The sequence below is a fragment of the Hippocampus bargibanti genome, linkage group LG02 (genome assembly GCF_051943395.1).
Source record: "Hippocampus bargibanti isolate YZ-2025 linkage group LG02, ASM5194339v1, whole genome shotgun sequence".
In the NCBI taxonomy this organism is placed as follows: Eukaryota; Metazoa; Chordata; class Actinopteri; order Syngnathiformes; family Syngnathidae; genus Hippocampus; species Hippocampus bargibanti.
Window position 1 is genome coordinate 27,940,447 of NC_142735.1, and position 17,090 is coordinate 27,957,536.

The window sequence follows — 17,090 nt, forward strand, 5'->3', positions numbered from 1 at the left end:
CTAGATGTCAGGAAAACGCCAAAACGGGAGAAGACATCAACAACACAGCACGTAGCGTTAGCTGTTAGTTGGCTAATATTTTCACGGCTGTTTTGGGACATTTTAACAGGTACGCCACAGAACTACCAGCTAATTTGGTATCTTCTCTCCTTTATTCGCTCATATATTTGATTCCATTCTCAATGAGTCTCATAGAAGCTTATTTCGATCCGGCTAGGCGGTTTAGCTTGAAAGCTAACATTAGCTTATTGGCTCCGAACAAGCTTCATCAATGTTACTGTGTTGGGTGGGAACTGTGGCTTGTCGCAACCCCTAAAACAATTTGCATTCTGGCAACACTTGTGGGAATAAAATACATCTATAAAATGTATCTATTTTCTCCCAGATTAACCCAGAGCAAATTTCCACTGGCTAATGTATTTTTCCTCCCACATACAGATAATATGAAAATGCGTTTACTCTTGAAAATGTCAATTTTCTCAAAACTCAAATATAATAACTACCAATGGAAATTTTATGTTCCACTCCATCAACGTTTTTTTTTTTTTGTGAGCGGGCGTGCGTAGTTTGTGGATTGACAACTAATATTGCCCCCCACTACCATACCCTTTGCAGGTACGCTGGAATTTTCTGACACCCACTCGGACATGTCCTATGTTTTCATCAACGATTCGTCGCAGACTAACGTCCCTCTACTGCAGTCCTGCATCGATGGAGACCTGGCCTTCGCCAAGAGGCTCCTGGAAACCGGCTGCGACCCAAACATCCGCGACAACCGCGGACGCACCGGTCTGCACTTAGCTGCGGCGCGGGGCAATGTTGACATTTGTCGCCTGCTGCACAAGTTCGGCGCCGATTTGCTGGCGACGGACTACCAGGGCAACACAGCGCTGCACCTGTGCGGCCATGTGGATACTATCCAGTTCTTGGTGTCCAATGGGCTGAAGATCGATATTTGGTAAGATATGTTTTTTTTTGGTGCGCTGGGGGGGGTTATTGAGTATTGCCCTTTTCAAATGAGTCACAATCGGCTTGCTTTTGCCGAATAAATGACAACTTTCAGTTCAGTGTTTGAGTTACTAGCAATGACGTTCTTCTGCCACTAGCGGACGCCCTGATACACAAACTTTTAAACGTTAAATCTCCAGCAAATTTAATCAATCAATACATTTCAGCATGTTGGTTTTTTTAGGTTTTTTTTATAAATAGTTTTTTAATCAGTTGGTCTCAAACAAGTGTCAACAAAAAAAAAGAAATAAAAGTAGCATCATAATGACCAACATTACAACAGCAGTTGTGTACAGGTAAGCATAAGTGTCCAAACAGGATCGTTTTATGATATAATTTTCTAAGAAGTGTATATTTCATATAACGTAAATAGTTTGAACATGAATACACAAAAAAGTGCCAATCGTACCTCAAAAGTTACACAGCGCTTTTGAAAATGAAAAGCAAAATATCAACAGAACTTTCATTTTGACTTTAGATTTTGTCAGTCACTTTGTTTGAATGAGTTTTTATTTTTTGGAAATTTGCTTTGTTCTTTTTAAAAAATTGTTTCAGTATTGGTTTTAGTTTTCTTTCTGCACAAATGTACAGCACAGTAAAACCTTAAAAAATAAAGACTTTGTTTTGTCTGCTTAATTGTTTTAGTTTTCTGTATGTGTGGATGTACAGCAAAATCTAAACAAACAAAAACACATTCAACAGTTTGCAAATTCTTTTACCTAATATTGGTATTGGATTGGAAAAAAATCACATTGGTCAGGCCGTTATGCATTTCGGGACCTCGGACAGATGAACGGCATTTGAATTCATTTCAATGGGCAAAGTGTCGACAAGTCAAGGTACCACCGTTTATGCTACGGTTGATTCACTGGAGCCTGACACCGCCTGTTTATGTTGGTTTGTCGTAGCAACCACAACGGCTCCACGCCGCTGGTGCTGGCGAAGAGGCGCGGCGTCAACAAGGATGCCATCCGGCTTTTGGAGGGCCTGGAGGAGCAGGAAGTGAAAGGCTTCAACCGAGGAGCCCACTCCAAGCTGGAGACCATGCAGATGGCCGATAGTGAGAGGTAGGCGCTCGGGCTGAACATAAAAAAAAATATTCATTACCTCAGACAACCGTCATCAATTGTCACCCGTTGGGACACACCGAAATGCATTATTATTATTGTTATTATAAATGGTTGGCACACTATTTTGGTTTTTATAGGTTATAGCCAGGGCTGTAGTTCCGCTTTCCTCTCAGGGAGCCGTTGTGAATTTGGGGAAGCCATTAGAATGTTTCATCCCCTCAACATATTACGTCCAGAACACACAAAAAATAATGACTAAGTAGTTCTCAAATCTGAAGTCAAAAATAATGACTATTATTGTGGTTTACATGGAACAAATTGATGAGAAGGTTTCTTCAGTCGTCATCTGTACTTCTTTGAAGGTGTCGGACGTTTCGCTTCTTATCCAAGAGGCTTTGTCAGCGAACTAAAGAGTGACTGGTCGTATCGGCCCTATTTATATATCCCTAATGTCCAGACATTGCGGCGCCGTACACAGCTATGATAGGTCCCTACTCTCGGGTTGGGGGAGCAGAGGACCACTCCCTGTGGCCCCACTGATTGGTCCTACATTCCTGACTAACGACTGGCCTATTTCCCCCACTCCCACCGGTATCACCTCATCAGCATTACGAATGTTGCCTAAGCAGGCTATTGTATGAACGATCCAAATTGAACCTCACCCCACCAGACCGGTTTAATGAAGGATTTTGTTGTTTTATAAGAATCACTTCTTTTACCCCCCTTTCAAAAAATTACAAAGAGTCCTTTGGCAACACAAAATTTCTACTTATTTCAAACCGATAAACACGTTAAGGCAAAAATTAGTGCATCCAAAAGATAGGCTACCAAATGAAAAACAAAGTAATGTAATTTATTCCATACATTGTAAGAATGAAAATTGTAAAGAGCAGTACATTGGGGAGACTCAACAAATTCTCAAAAAAAGACTTTAAGGACTTTTAGGGAAATAGGCCAGTCGTTAGTCAGGAATGGAGGAATAATCAGTGGGGACACAGGGAGTGGTCCTCTACTCCCCCAACCTGAGAATAGGGACCTATCATAGCAGTGGCCGGCGCCGCAATGTCTGGACATTAGAGATATATAAATAGGGCCGATACGTCAGTCAGACTTTAGTTCGCTGACGAAGCCTCTTGGATAGGAGGTGAAACGTCCGAAACCTTCAAATTTGTACAGATGACGGCTGAAGAAACCTTCTCATCGATGGACCACTCCTGTACGACTGAGAGCTTACACAGACACATGGAACAAATTGAAATTTTGTTTTGGACTTTAGCAAGCATCATGGCACTTGACATGCTTGATTTGCTTTTGCCGGCCGAATAAAATAATGTGGTGGCCCAGATTTGGCCCCAGGGCCTGGAATTTGACACCTGCGGTTTTATGGGTTCAGGTTTTTTCAACTTGATGTCAGAAAACTGCTGTCAGTCTTCACCAAAATCTATGATGACTGGAGGAGCTATTTGAGTCAACTGTAACCGCTCCAAATACAGTGATACCTTGGCTTACGAACGCTTTAGATAATGAACTTTTCGCCTTACAAACGTTCAATTCACGAGAATATAATCTTGGCATACAAACTATTTTTCGGGAAACACACGGAGCGCCACAATGAGTGATGTGTCGTTTGCGAATGGGCTGGTTCTTGGAGCTCTTAAAAAGGAGCTAAAAATGGCCGCCGGCTTTTTTTCCCCTGTGTTCCCCGCCCCAGTCTTCGGTTAAAGCCGCACGTGATGATTGGCCAAGATCCGTGGTAGAGGAAGGAGGGGACACACACAGCAGGACACACGCAGCAGTGGGGGGGGGGGGGTGTTACAGAAACGGCCGTATAAACACGAAAGGGAGACGACAGAGCTTGAAACAAAAGTGAAAAGGTGAGAACATGGATAGAATATACAGTGAAATTTGGACTTGTTTCAACTTTATTGATAGTTCAAAAGCAGAGTGTAGACTGTAAGGTTAAAATATTCCATCAATCAGGCTCCACAAATAACCCGCACAAGCCATCTGTATACAATAGCACATTTATTATACATAAAATAAGGTTGTGTTTAGTTTTACGGCTTATTTAGTTGAAAATTATGTTTTATGGCGACCTGGGAACAGATTATTCTCATTTTGATGGTTTCCTATGGGAAATTACTGTTTGGAATACACACTTTTCGCCTGACACTTTCTGGGAACCAATTAAGTTCATAAACCAAGGTATCACTGTATTCAGACCCTCCCCACAATTAACTCATTCACTGCCAGACAATGTGCAAACATGTGTCCACTCCAGTGCCAGGGTTTTTGTCATTTACACTCAAATTGCAGGACCCACAGAATATTGAGTTCCAGGACTACATAAACATTCAATGCACACTGTAAAACCCAACAAGTTGAAAGTACTCAAAATTTATATGGCAACTGATTACGTCAAAATTTTTGAGTACAGTTAACTCAAAATGTTTGAGTCGAGTTAACTCAAAATGTTTGAGTAGTTAACTCAAAATGTTCAAGTAGTTTACTCAAAATGTTTGAGTAGTGTAAATAAATTTTATGAGTTTGTCTGAACTTAAAAGTTATGAGTTTGATTGAGCTTAAATGTTATGAGTTTGCCTGAACTTAAAAGATGTACTTTCAGTTTACTCTAATGTTTTCTTAATTTTCAAATTAAAATTAGGTTTCATATTTAAGCTTAACCAACTCAAATTTATAATGTTCCATGAAAATATATTCATGTATACTGTACTTACATTTGCCTTCTATGTCTAAAAACAAAAACACACCTCACGTCTGTTTTAGTCCACATTTTTTTATTAAGGTTTAAAACAACCTTTGATAAAACAAATGATAACAGTACCAAAATGCACAGCATGTCCACGTACCAAAACAACAAATAAACCCCTGAGCAGAAGATGTGAAATAAACACAACAAAACAGAAAAAAACAACAAATTATACTCTGCTGTTCTGTTAAAAAAATAAATTCTTTGAAAAGCATATACAGTAAAGTCTCGTTATATCGATATCGGATATATCGATAGTCCCGGTTATATCGATACTATTTCTATGCACGCACGGAGAAAATTACATGCAAACAGGGTCGGATATATCGATAGTCCCGGTTATATCGATATTTTTTCGGACTCCCTTGAATATCGATATAACGAGACTTTACTGTACTTGAATAAATACAACCGAATACATTTCAATGTACTCGTTATAAGGTGCAAATCAAGGTAAAACTTACTAAAAACAAACACAGTATTCCTGAAACGAAAAAAGACATTCTGGTGGAATCCAAGTTTACATATCAAAGTATTAATATAAAATCAGTCACAAACAGGTATACAAAGCAGAGTAAAACTAAAGTTACTTATCGAGTGTTGCTTTGTTCCGTAATATTGGAGGCCTTCAATATTGCGGAACAAAGCATTTTTCAAACTTAGCAAGCATGGTTTGAGTGGTCTGTTATCATGAAGACACAGCAGTATTTTCTGAATGAAGGGGAATGTGAGGATTAATTTTCTTGGATAATCTAAATGCAATGCATACATTAAACCAAACAAGAGGAGGTGTGCATCAGCCAACCTGGGGAGACATCTCACAATAATGCCATCTTCTATCACAACAGAAATGCTGTCGGGGTTAAACAAGATGGCACCAGTGAGGTTGTCAGTTGTTACGGAGAGAAGTGCAACAGGAGTGTTTTCAATGTCTGGATCCTCTTCCCACTGCAAAATACACACAAACGTACACATACAGAATAAAGTAAAAGGTTATAGCATATATTGTGGCCATAGATAGACATTTGTGTTAAGTCAGGTAATACATACGTTGCATGTCTTGAAGAACTCGGAGTCATCTTCGCCTGAGTATCCAGGGATGTAGAACAGTTTGCATCTCCAGTCCATGTTAGGCCTGCAATTACATTAAACATTTTTCAAGAATGAGTACGTGTTTGGATAAGCAAAGTAAAGTTGGTGTGATTCTAGTGGGTCCAAATTAAAGACAGTTACGGATTATTATAGCTCAAATCCAAGCATATCCTTCGTAATAGTTTGGAACCTCCGCACTATCCCTATTGCAATTTAACAACTGCATCACTGTAATGATTAATGAACATCAGTTGTTGGTAAGAGCAGAGGAGAATGTGAGACTTGAGATTGTTTTAAAGAAAGAACAATCAATGAAGTCTCAACTAATGGTGTAAAATACTCCAATATATGTTAAAAAGGTAAAATTCTGTTCAATATAAAAAATACCTACATGTAGTATGATATTCATCAGGTAATTAAGAATATAGCACAGGGGGCTGAAAGGTTGAAGAGAAAAAAACATGACAATGAATGTAATCCTTTAATTTAATAAAACACATTTATCCATGTTAACTTTTTAAATTTAATAAATCTAATGTACCAGATTAAATGATGCAATCAAACCAGTCAGGCGTTTGCAGTTTGATGACTTGGCCTCCAGCAGCTCTCTCGGTATCCTTAAAATGCCAAAAATACATTTTAAAAAAGTTCATGTTTAATTTACACATGCATAACCATTTAAACTGCATCAATTGTACATATTACAATCCACTGTACATTTTTTGGCTATCATTATATTTACTTAGTGCATTCTTAAAACTGCAGCACTACCGCTGCACGTGTATAGATATCTTAAGCCTATAGCTTGTGCTGGACACTGACACGCGGTCCTGTCGTTTGCAAACAAAGTTAACTCAAAGCATTAACCTGCTGGGCGTTGCAGCCACGGCGTGGAGGATTTCGTGTAACCCTTTTATATAAACCTTAATTTTACGCCCATTTGACGATTACTCTCGGACCTTCGCGGACACAAACATAACCTGCAACAGATATTACTCGGCCACCGCCCAACTAAACCTGCGCGGTACTATTCTCTAAATAACACTTCTGTGTCTTTCAACAGACAAGAGACGTTTAAGAAAAATTCATACATATATCGCCACAGCGCTTAAAATAGAAGTCCCGGGCTCAAGACAACGCAGCTGAAAGAGTGGATGAGAAGTCCTCAGTCGCAAGCACGAACACGGACTAGCATCTTTGCTAACTTGTGAAAGGCGGCAAGTTCCACAAACTGACTTTCCAATTTTGCCGTCGACACAACAAAATATCCTTTTTCTGTGCACCGACTACAGCATTGATACACTGGGTCCTCGTAATATTAAATAATGTTGTTTGTCTTCTCACCTGAATTCGTGGGTCTCTGCACGCTTCAGCCGTCGAGAAGTAAAAATGGCCCCGGTGAGACCGCGCCCGGTGAGACCATCACGCAGCGTTCTGCCGTTTACTCAAAATATATAAGTATACGACAGCCATGAACTCAAAAGTATTGATTTACTGCAAATTAAAAACGCATGACTATTCAGAAAACTCAAAACGTTTAAGTTTTTGAAACAAAAAATCGGCTTTTGAGTTGACTGACCTCAATGACTTTGAGTCAGTAGTACTGTTCGGGTTTACAGTGCAGCGTAAGAAACCTTAGATTAGGTTAGATTAGATGAGCCTTTATTTGTCTCACGGTCGAGAAATTTACATTTCACAGCAAAAACTAAACACAGGAGCTGCCACTCTTGTGGCGCCATCTTGAAGTCAAAAACAAATAAGACTCTTCTTTCATCAGAAAAAAAAGAGTTAATTCCCAAGTTATATGTGTTTGAAGTCATCCGAGTTTGAATTGGGGGTGGCTGTAGAAAAGGCATATCCTGCCCCCTTGTAGGAAGGACAAACATTGCCGTCATGCTTTTCAATTCCCAAATAAATTTGGGAATGGCAGTGAATGAGTTAACTTTGATTTTCTTGATTTTGTCGGCCATTGATCGTCAACCAAAAACGTTGAAAGCCATTTTGGACCAAAATTTTGTTGTTGTTTTCCTCATGATTTTTCTTCCCTTCGCCCTCAATGTCTTTAATATCTTTTCAGTACATTTTGTTTACTTATCTACACATTATATCAATGATCGTGTCCACTATTATAAAAACACACGGGAAGAGGGTCTTGAAAAATATTGCGGCTAATTAAATCGCCATATTGAAAAAAAAATAATGGCCCATTAAACTTACTTTTTCGAGTGGTTCAGCAAATAACCCCTTCGCGCGTGCCCCCAGTGCCATGGAGAGCCACTCGCTGCTCAACCCCAATCTGCAAGGCAGCGAGGGCGTTCTGTCCAGCTTCCGCACCACCTGGCAGGAGTTTGTGGAAGACCTTGGCTTCTGGAGAGTTCTGCTGCTTCTGGTGGTCATCGCCCTGCTCTCCCTGGGCATCGCCTACTACGTCAGCGGCGTGCTGCCCTTCTCCAGCAGCCAGTTGGAGCTCGTGCACTGAATGAATGACAGAGGCGGGGGGTTGACCCTGAGATTTATTTACTGGGGGGGCTCTGTTGTGTACATTTGTAGATCTAATTTCATGAAATGCAACTGCGACTCCTTTGAAGAATTGATGCGCTTGTTTCAAACTGTACATTGCCCTTTTTTGTTTTTCTTTAACTTTCACCTCGATTTTTCTCAGACAGCAAAGTTTACTGTTGTTGTGTGCCGCTGCGGATGTGCTAATGTATTTTCTTTTTGATTCTCTCATCTTTGTATCCATTCCTGAGTGTCATTCAAGCTGGCAAAATTTCATTGAGAGTATCATTCAAGACCCCCCCCCCCCCCCCTGGCAGCATGCAACTTGGCCTTCTGTCCCACATCCGATTTTGGCATTTGTGTTACTGTTGATGTTATTATTAGTCTTTTTTTGTGCTGTTTGAAAGTCATGTCAACGTTAGGCCCCATGAACTTCCCATGTAAAGGATTGACAAGTCTGAATAAAAATGAAAATTCATTCCATTCACAGTGATGCTCCATTTGGAAATATTTTAATTCTTTGATTCTTAACAATCGGAAGCAAAAACTGTTTGGATTATAAATACATACTTTGTATACAGTAAGCAATAGAAGTTGACACACGTGTTAAAATGCTTTTTTTGTGAATATGGCATAAATATGTCATTCAAAATTACACCATCATAATCTGCACAACTACTTTTAATTTTTATGTCCAAAACTGGCACTTGAACTTTTTACTTTAGTTGCATCCGTTGTTTATTTTTATGAGAATCTAAATCGTCAAAGTAAAAAGAGACACATCTGGATTCAGCCCAATATGGAAATTAGCACAAAAAAATCAAAGAAATTAAAAATCACCAAAATAAAAGTGACAACACAAATAGTGTCTAATCATGCCTCCGGACATATTTGTTCAAAATAACTGATAAGGAAAAAAAAATGGATTGGATTGAATTGAATTTACCTGTGGAGAAATTTACACAGCAGTAAAGTAATGAAATGAAGATAAAAGGAAGATAAAAGGAATGAAAGAAGTAGAAAAACAAAATACGTGAGCACCAACTTTCTGAAGCACCTTATTTATGTCCCCTCTTTGTTACATGAAGCAGTTCTAGATTGAAAGAGAATATCAAGAGGACCTTGGTGAAATCAGATGACACGCTGACAACTTCTCTCATTTTGTTGTGAAAGTTCCAACAATATACATAAAAATATGTAAATGTGGGTAATATAAATCACGCACATCATGTGTTAGTGTTAAAACTGATCCGATCCTGTACTGTATAATATGACGCATACAGCAAATGACCTGTAACTTTATAATGTAGTAACTCAATTTTGCGTGTAGAACCGTAATGTGTGTGTGTGTGCGCGTGTGTGCGTGTGTGTGCGTGTTCGTGTGCGTGTGCGTGTGTGTGTGTGTGTGTGTGTTTTTAAGCATGACTTTCTATTTCTTTACAGATTATTTGTTTTCATATCCAAGGTGGGGTGTAGTTGGGGGCGGGGTGGCCGTTTTGATTCCGTGGAAATCGAAAGTTTCCTTACTGTCTCCCAAAGAGGCTGCACTTGACTGCATTGGCCCTCTCTGTCTCTCAATTTCCTCTACACGCGGAGAGCAAAAGGTAACGATTTCGACCGGGTATGATGTTTTCCTCCGAATTCAAACTATTTGTCCGATTTTGGGCTATTCTTGTTAAACTTTGGAAGGAGAATTGACTTAGATTCAAGGTCGATTTTACACAAGTAAAACAATAGAATACAATACATATTGGCTTCAGATGCTCTTTTATAAAATTCTAATCTCATTTATATAACGCTGTTTTATGAATTTATAATGCACGTAACAAAACGACGACGTTTCATTAATGATTTGCTTCCTTGTGTGTTCTCCATAGTACTTGGCAATAAAGATGATTCTGATGAGAATGCGGGCCCCAAATGAATGACTGGCACTGTTAAAGGCAGCTTATATTACATTAATCTTATTTTGTTGTTGTACGTTTATAACACCCCAACTCTTTTATATCATCATATCATAATAGCATTAGCCCCTATTTCCTACGAATAAACAGATAGTTTAAAAACGTCGCAGTTGTCGGTGCGCGGAGTGTGGGGCCCTTATTAGCTTCGGGGCTAACGAGTTAACCTCGTTAAAACGGAACCTGCCAAACAAGGTCCTAACTATAATCATTACTATTAATTTTATTTATTAGTTTATCATTTAGTATGTGTCATCAAATCTGCGTAAATTCAGTGTAAAAAGAAAGCATACCAATGTTTTCCAATGTATTTGCATTTCAAAATGATGGCGAGTTGAAGTCAAAGTCAGCTTTATTGTCAAATATGCTAATATGCATTACATACAGCACAGATGAAATTACTATCCTCTCGGAACATAATAAACATGAACACACCAATTTGCCGGGTGAGGGGAGCCGCTGCGTGTTCACGCGCCGCCATCTTGTCTATGTTTTGTCATGTTGTCTTTGTATTGTCATATTATTTGTTATTTAGTTTTTTTTTTGTTCTTTTGACTTCAAGACGGCGCCGCGAGAGTGGCTGCCTTTCCAGCAGCTCATGTATTTCTTTTTTCTACTTTCATTCCTTTCATCACTTTGCTGCTGTGAAATGTAAATTTCTCCACTGTAAGACTAATAAAGGCAAATCCAATCCAATTTTGGATGCTACAGCCTCGTGTTTGCTTTCAACATTTAGCTTGTAGTAGACATACAAATTCCACCATGACGTCCCTGATCCACTGCTGACATGGATGCTTTGATCCTCTCCTCTTTCAACTAGAACTGCTTCATGTCATCACAAAGAGGGTACAGCAAGTCCTGAAGAATGAATGACTCTGTGTCTTTGTGTTGGATTGGATTGGATATGCCTTTATTAGTCTCACAGTGGAGAAATTTACATTTCACAGCAGCAAAGTGATGAAAGGAATGAAAGTAGAAAAACAAAATACATGAGCTTCTGGAAAGGCAGCCACTCTCGCGGCGCCGTCTTGAAGTCAAAAGAACAAAATCATATTTGTTATTTAAAAAAAAAAAATCCCCAAGATGCAGCGGCTCCCCTCTCCCGGCAAATTGGAGTTTTCATGTTTATGTTTGTTAAGTAATTATAAATGCCTTGCATGCTGGGTCCGAGAGGACAGTAATTTCATCTGTGCTGTATGTCATGCATATTAGCATATTTGACAATAAAGCTGACTTTGACTTTGATCTTGGGAAAAAAAAAAACAAGTAAGATGACAACACAAAGACACAGTCATTCATTCTTCAGGACTTGCTGTACCCTCTTTGTGATCAGTGAGCAGTTCTAGTGAACGAGGAGAGGATCAAAGCATCTATTTCAGCAGTGGATCAGGGACCTCATGGTGGAATTTGCACGTCTACTACAAGCTAAATGTTGAAAGCAAACACGAAGCTGTAGCATCCATTGACGAAAAGACATTGTCTCACATCTCCTGTCCCACATAAATCCGCTTCAATTCCAAGCCGCGACAGTTCTGCATACGCATCGGCGCTCCTTTCTTCTTATCGCGGGCTTCTCAAGCCATGCATCCATCCAACCGCAGACTGTCCAAAGACGTGAGTTCGGTGGATTAACAGAATCACTGATCAAAGACAGAATAGTGTGTGGCATTACGGACAATAAACTGAGAGAAAGGCTACCCAGAGAATCAGATCTGGACCTGGAAAAAGCCTTAGCACTCTGTAGAGCCGCTGAGACTGTTAAATCACAGGCTAAAGAGCTGCTAAATGATGCTAGCTGCGATGTGGATGAGGTGGAAAGAAATGCACACAGATTCAACAAAAACAAGACTGCTGACTATGAAAGCAAGCGTGAGACAACCCAATAAAAATAGGATATTCAAAGAAAAAAATTGTACTCGTGGTACGCAACATCCCCCTTAGCAGTGTCCAGCATATGGGAAAATATGTAAAAACTGTGACAAAGCAAATCACTATGCTCGTTGCTGCAGGAACCAAGAAATGAAAGGCAAGGTAGATGCAGTAGATGATCATTATGAAGTGGATGAACTTTATGTGAGTGCTGTAAAAGATGAAAGAGAAGAAAAAGATTGGATCATGACACTGAAAGTGAACGACATTCATCTAAAATTCAAATTGGATACTGGAGCCAATGTGAATGTCATTTCAGAGACTGATTTCATGAAGATCAGACCGAGACCAAAAATACAAAGAGCAAACATGAAAGTCACAGCTTATGCGGGTGCGGTCATACCAATGAAATGAAAATGCATTGTGAATGTGACACATAACGGCCAATTACATAAGATATCTTTCATCATAGTTCACAGGGATGTGCAGGGTCTACTAGGATTGTCGGCATGTGAGAGACTACACCTAGTGAAGAGAGTTTTTGTCATGGACAGACAAAAAGACACAGTATATGATCAACTGATGGAGCAGTACAAAGACTTGTTTCAAGGGTTAGGCTGCCTACCAGGAGAACACACAATCAGGGTGGACAAAAGTGTGCCACCAGTCATACATCCATGCACGAAAGTCCCATTTGCTCTCCAAAAGCAGCTAAAATCAGAATTGGAAAACATGGAGAGCAGGGATGTAATAAAGACAATTGATGAGCCGACTGACTGGGTGAGTTCCTTCGTTGTCATAGACAAAAATAATGGAAAACTCAGAATATGCCTGGATCCAAGAGCTCTAAACAGAGCCATCAAGAGAGAACACTTCAAGCTACGTACTCGTGAAGAGATTATGGCACAGTTTTCAAAGGCAAAGTATTTCATGTTATTTGTTATTGTTAAAGTGCAATATGAATGAACATATAAAATTAGTTTGGAATTCCATGCAAAATAATCAACAGTGGCTTTCAATCTTGAAACTGCGAGGAAACATTTGGCTTTGTCACCTAAAAAACTGAAACCATCTGAATAATTAAACGATGACTGATGATTGGATAGACATTTTTTTTGTCTCCTCCAGACATGGCCTACTACCAGCCACCCACCGCCCAGCCCATCTACCAACAGCCCACCCAGGTGGTGACCCAAGTGGTGACCAATTCTTTCCGTCACTCCAACTGGAGTACTGGTCTATGTGATTGCTGCAGCGACATGAGCACCTGTAAGTCACATGTGGCTTCATTTTGAAATTCAGATCATTGTAGCACATTCACAGTATCTTTTTTTTAATTAAGTGTAACTTGAACAATAAATTATATCAATATAAAATGTTTTGCAGAGGTGCAATTTGCTTGTAACTTTGTGTGCAAAATATTTGTAATGAATCCCCCCCCCCCCAAGTACATCTATTTTTCTTTCTGGTATACATGCACCACGTTTATGTGGCGACGCTATCCGGTTGAATGTTGTCTCTTTGCCAGGTTGCTGCGGCCTGTGGTGCTTCCCTTGCATGCAGTGCCAGACCGCCAGCAAGCACGGCTGGTGCTGCGCTATACCATTGCTTGACTGCTGCTGCATCGTGTCATGCATGCTCCGCTCATCCATCAGGGAGCGCCACGGCATCCCGGTAAAAAGCAAGGAAGGGCGTGGGGGGGGGGGGGGGGGGGGGGGGGGGGATCATGAGCGAACGGGGACTTTTATGGATTCCTTTATTTCTTGAAATGAATCTTCAAATGTGAATTGCGTTCGTGTAAAATCAGTGTTGACGTCCCTGCCAGCACCTCAAAACATATCCTCTCGTTAATGGAGACACAGAGAGCACAAGAGGGAGGTGGGTTGTAGAAGAAGCAGCAATGCCTCCAGGAAGTCCAGGTGCCGTTTATTTTGGGAACAGGCCGACAATGATATCTGTCGACCTTGAATCCTGCCGGTTCCTCCCCATGGCATTAATTCACCAATTTGGCAAGCAGTTCTAAGATGACATCAACCTCTCCCCGTTGTGTCTGTGTAAGCTCTCAGTCGTACAGGAGTGGTCCATCGATGAAAAGGTTTCTTCAGCCGTCATCTGTACTTCTTTGAAGGTGTTGGACGTTTCGCTTCTTATCCAAGAAACTTCGTCAGCAAACTAAAGTCTTACTGGTAGTTTAGGCCCTATATATATATCCCTACTATCCAGACATGGCGGTGCCGGACTCTGCTATGATATGTCCCTGCTCTCAGGTTGGGGGGAGCAGAGGACTACTCCCTGCAGGTGCTCCACTGATAGTTCCTATCGTTCTGAGTAACGACTGGCCTGATTGCCCCACTTCAACCGGTATCACCTCATCAGTATTGCTCATCCTATGTTGCCTACGCAGGCTTATTGTATGAACGATCCAAATTGAACCTCACCCCACCAAACAGGTTTAATGAAGGATTTAGTTGTTTTATGAAAATCGCTTCTTTTACTCCCCTTTCAAACCATCAATGTTCTTTCCCTAAGATTTTAACCTCATTGTCGTCAAATGAGTGGTTGCTAGCTTTTAGGTGCATATGTACTGCCGATTGACGCCCACTAGTATTATCCCTGCGATGTTGATAAAGTCTTTTTTTTTTAGAATTTGTTTAGTCTCCCCAATGTATTGCTCTTTACAATTTTCATTTTTACAATGTATTGAATCAACGACATTACTTTGTTTTTCATTAGGCACCCTATCTTTTGGATGCACTAATTTTTGCCTTAAAGTGTTTATCAGTTTGAAATAAGTAGGAATTTTGTGTTGCCAAAGGACCCTTTGTAGTTTTTCAGAACCATGCAATGTACAGTCCTGCTACTCCTCTCCTTTTTGTATCTTCAGAATGTTTGGTTTCATTTCCTATTCTTTCTTTCTGACATTTGTTAAACGACCACTGAGGGTACCCACAGTTTGTGAGTGCTCTCCTGATATGTTTTAACTCCTTTTCTCTACCTTCAACGCTTGTTGGTATTAGTTCAGCCCTATGCTGTAGGGTTCTGATAACTCCTAGTTTGTGTTGTAAAGGGTGGTTAGATTCGAAAAGTAAGTATTGGTCAGTGTATGAAGTCTTTAGGAAGCCTGCTTAGGTAACATAGGATTAGTAATACTGATGAGGTGATACCGGTCGAAGTGGGGCAATCAAGTTAGTCAGAACGACAGGAACTATCAGTGGAGCAGCTGCAGGGAGTAGTCCTCTGCTCCCCCCAACCTGAGACCAGGGACCTATCATAGCAGAGTCCGGCACCGCCATGTCTGGACAGTAGGGATATATATATAGGGCCTAAACTACCAGTAAGACTTTAGTTTGCTGACGAAGTTTCTTGGATAAGAAGCGAAACTCTCCCCGTTGTGTTTAACATGTGCGCAGTGTCTCAAGGTTGCCCATTCGGCCGTGGACACAGGCCACATATTCTGTTATACATGCACATTAAACCTGCGTGACAATATTTGTACTTTCATATATACGGTGGACAAAGCCTACCAGCGCACCGCCACAGTACGACAATCCCTGTTCTGTTGTACGCACAATGACTTCTGCAGTGTTTGGTTCAACCAACAGTATTTATATTCAGTACAGTTGCATTTATTTGTTTTAATTATTTGCCGTTAATTACTATTGGCATCAATTGCTCCACACACACGCTACTACTACTACTACTACTCAATAATAATTTGTAAAGCTCATCAGACATTAAATTGTTATGCTGGGGAATTTTTGTAAACACATTATTTTGCGATGAACATTTTCGTTGTTGGTGGATTATATAGAAAGAAAAGACTTTAAACATGTTTATTTTTGGAGCAATTTCTGAAGTACAATCTATTAGGTCGTTTTCTCTGGTTTATGGCTCTTCGCGGTGTTAGAAGATGGTAGTAAAATCAGCAGGAAGCAAAGTGATAAACAGAAAGATAATTTTAATCTTGGGCATCACAGAAAGAGAAAATGCTCTTCCCAGGAGGAGGAGGAGCGGGCCAAGAGGGAAAAGGCATCAGCTCTCCCCCACAGATGTTATTCATACAGAGGGTGGGAATGACATCATTTCAAAAGGAGCATATCAGCTACGAGTTAGTGTGTAACATGTGATATTTAGATTGAAATAATAATAATAATCTGTTTCATTTATAAGCGCCGTTCAAAATTCTCAAGGTCACTTTACAGTCACAGGATAAGTTTTTCTGTGGGTGAGCAGCGGCAGCCACGCGCGTCAGGGTTCACTCAACCCGGAATAACTCAAGACTGAATTTAGACAAATGCAAATGAGTAGAGAATAAGAAACATTGGATGTTTAAGAATGTGCATATGTAAAATAGTCCTATCACAATCTTCATTCGGCTTTTCTGCGCTCGAGTGATCCATTTGTGGTGCCCGCAGGGTTCTTGCTGCGACGACTGCTGCAAGTTCATGTGGTGTTTCACGTGCACGTGGTGCCAGATGAATCGCGAGGTGAAGATCAGGGCCAGCGAGGACACCGTTTTCACTGTCAACACGCAGGTCATCAGGACTGTGTAGCGCCTTCCAGTGCCTCGCCACAACGACGATCCGTTTTGTATGTGGTGCGCACAATAAGTTCCCACTACAGTGTTTCATTCAATCAATGTTGTAGAACATTGGGAGTGTTGATTTCTATACTTTTGTAGACCACGTTGGCATCATTTGATGGTGCTAAACGTTTGGTATATTCACTTTTCACCTAGGAGAGCTTTCGGTGTGACATTGATGACGAATATATTCATGTTTGGTTGTCTTTCAAGCACATTAAAAATGATTTTTCCAAGTT

General features: G+C 40.3%; 2 protein-coding genes and 1 long non-coding RNA gene across 3 annotated transcripts; 2 read left to right on the plus strand and 1 right to left on the minus strand.

Annotated features, from left to right (window-relative positions):
- The first annotated feature begins 18 nt into the window (after positions 1-18).
- On the plus strand, positions 19-8,922 carry LOC148902281 (ankyrin repeat domain-containing protein 46). The gene is made up of 4 exons (XM_088990693.1): positions 19-109; positions 616-958; positions 1,917-2,075; positions 8,203-8,922. The coding sequence occupies exons 2-4, from the start codon at positions 648-650 to the stop codon at positions 8,417-8,419; spliced, it is 687 nt and encodes a 228-aa protein (XP_088846819.1). The 5' UTR covers positions 19-109; positions 616-647; the 3' UTR covers positions 8,420-8,922.
- On the minus strand, positions 3,216-8,196 carry LOC148902282 (uncharacterized). The gene is made up of 4 exons (XR_016114276.1): positions 7,285-8,196; positions 6,482-6,557; positions 6,332-6,377; positions 3,216-5,983 (listed from the first exon to the last, which is right to left on the minus strand). It is a non-coding gene; the product is annotated as an uncharacterized LOC148902282 (long non-coding RNA).
- A 132-nt stretch (positions 8,923-9,054) lies between the features above and the next one.
- ponzr1 (plac8 onzin related protein 1) lies at positions 9,055-17,090 on the plus strand. Its single transcript, XM_088990694.1, has 4 exons — positions 9,055-10,043; positions 13,398-13,538; positions 13,798-13,943; positions 16,685-17,090. Exons 2-4 carry the CDS (start codon positions 13,400-13,402, stop codon positions 16,820-16,822), a joined length of 423 nt encoding a protein of 140 aa, XP_088846820.1. The 5' UTR covers positions 9,055-10,043; positions 13,398-13,399; the 3' UTR covers positions 16,823-17,090.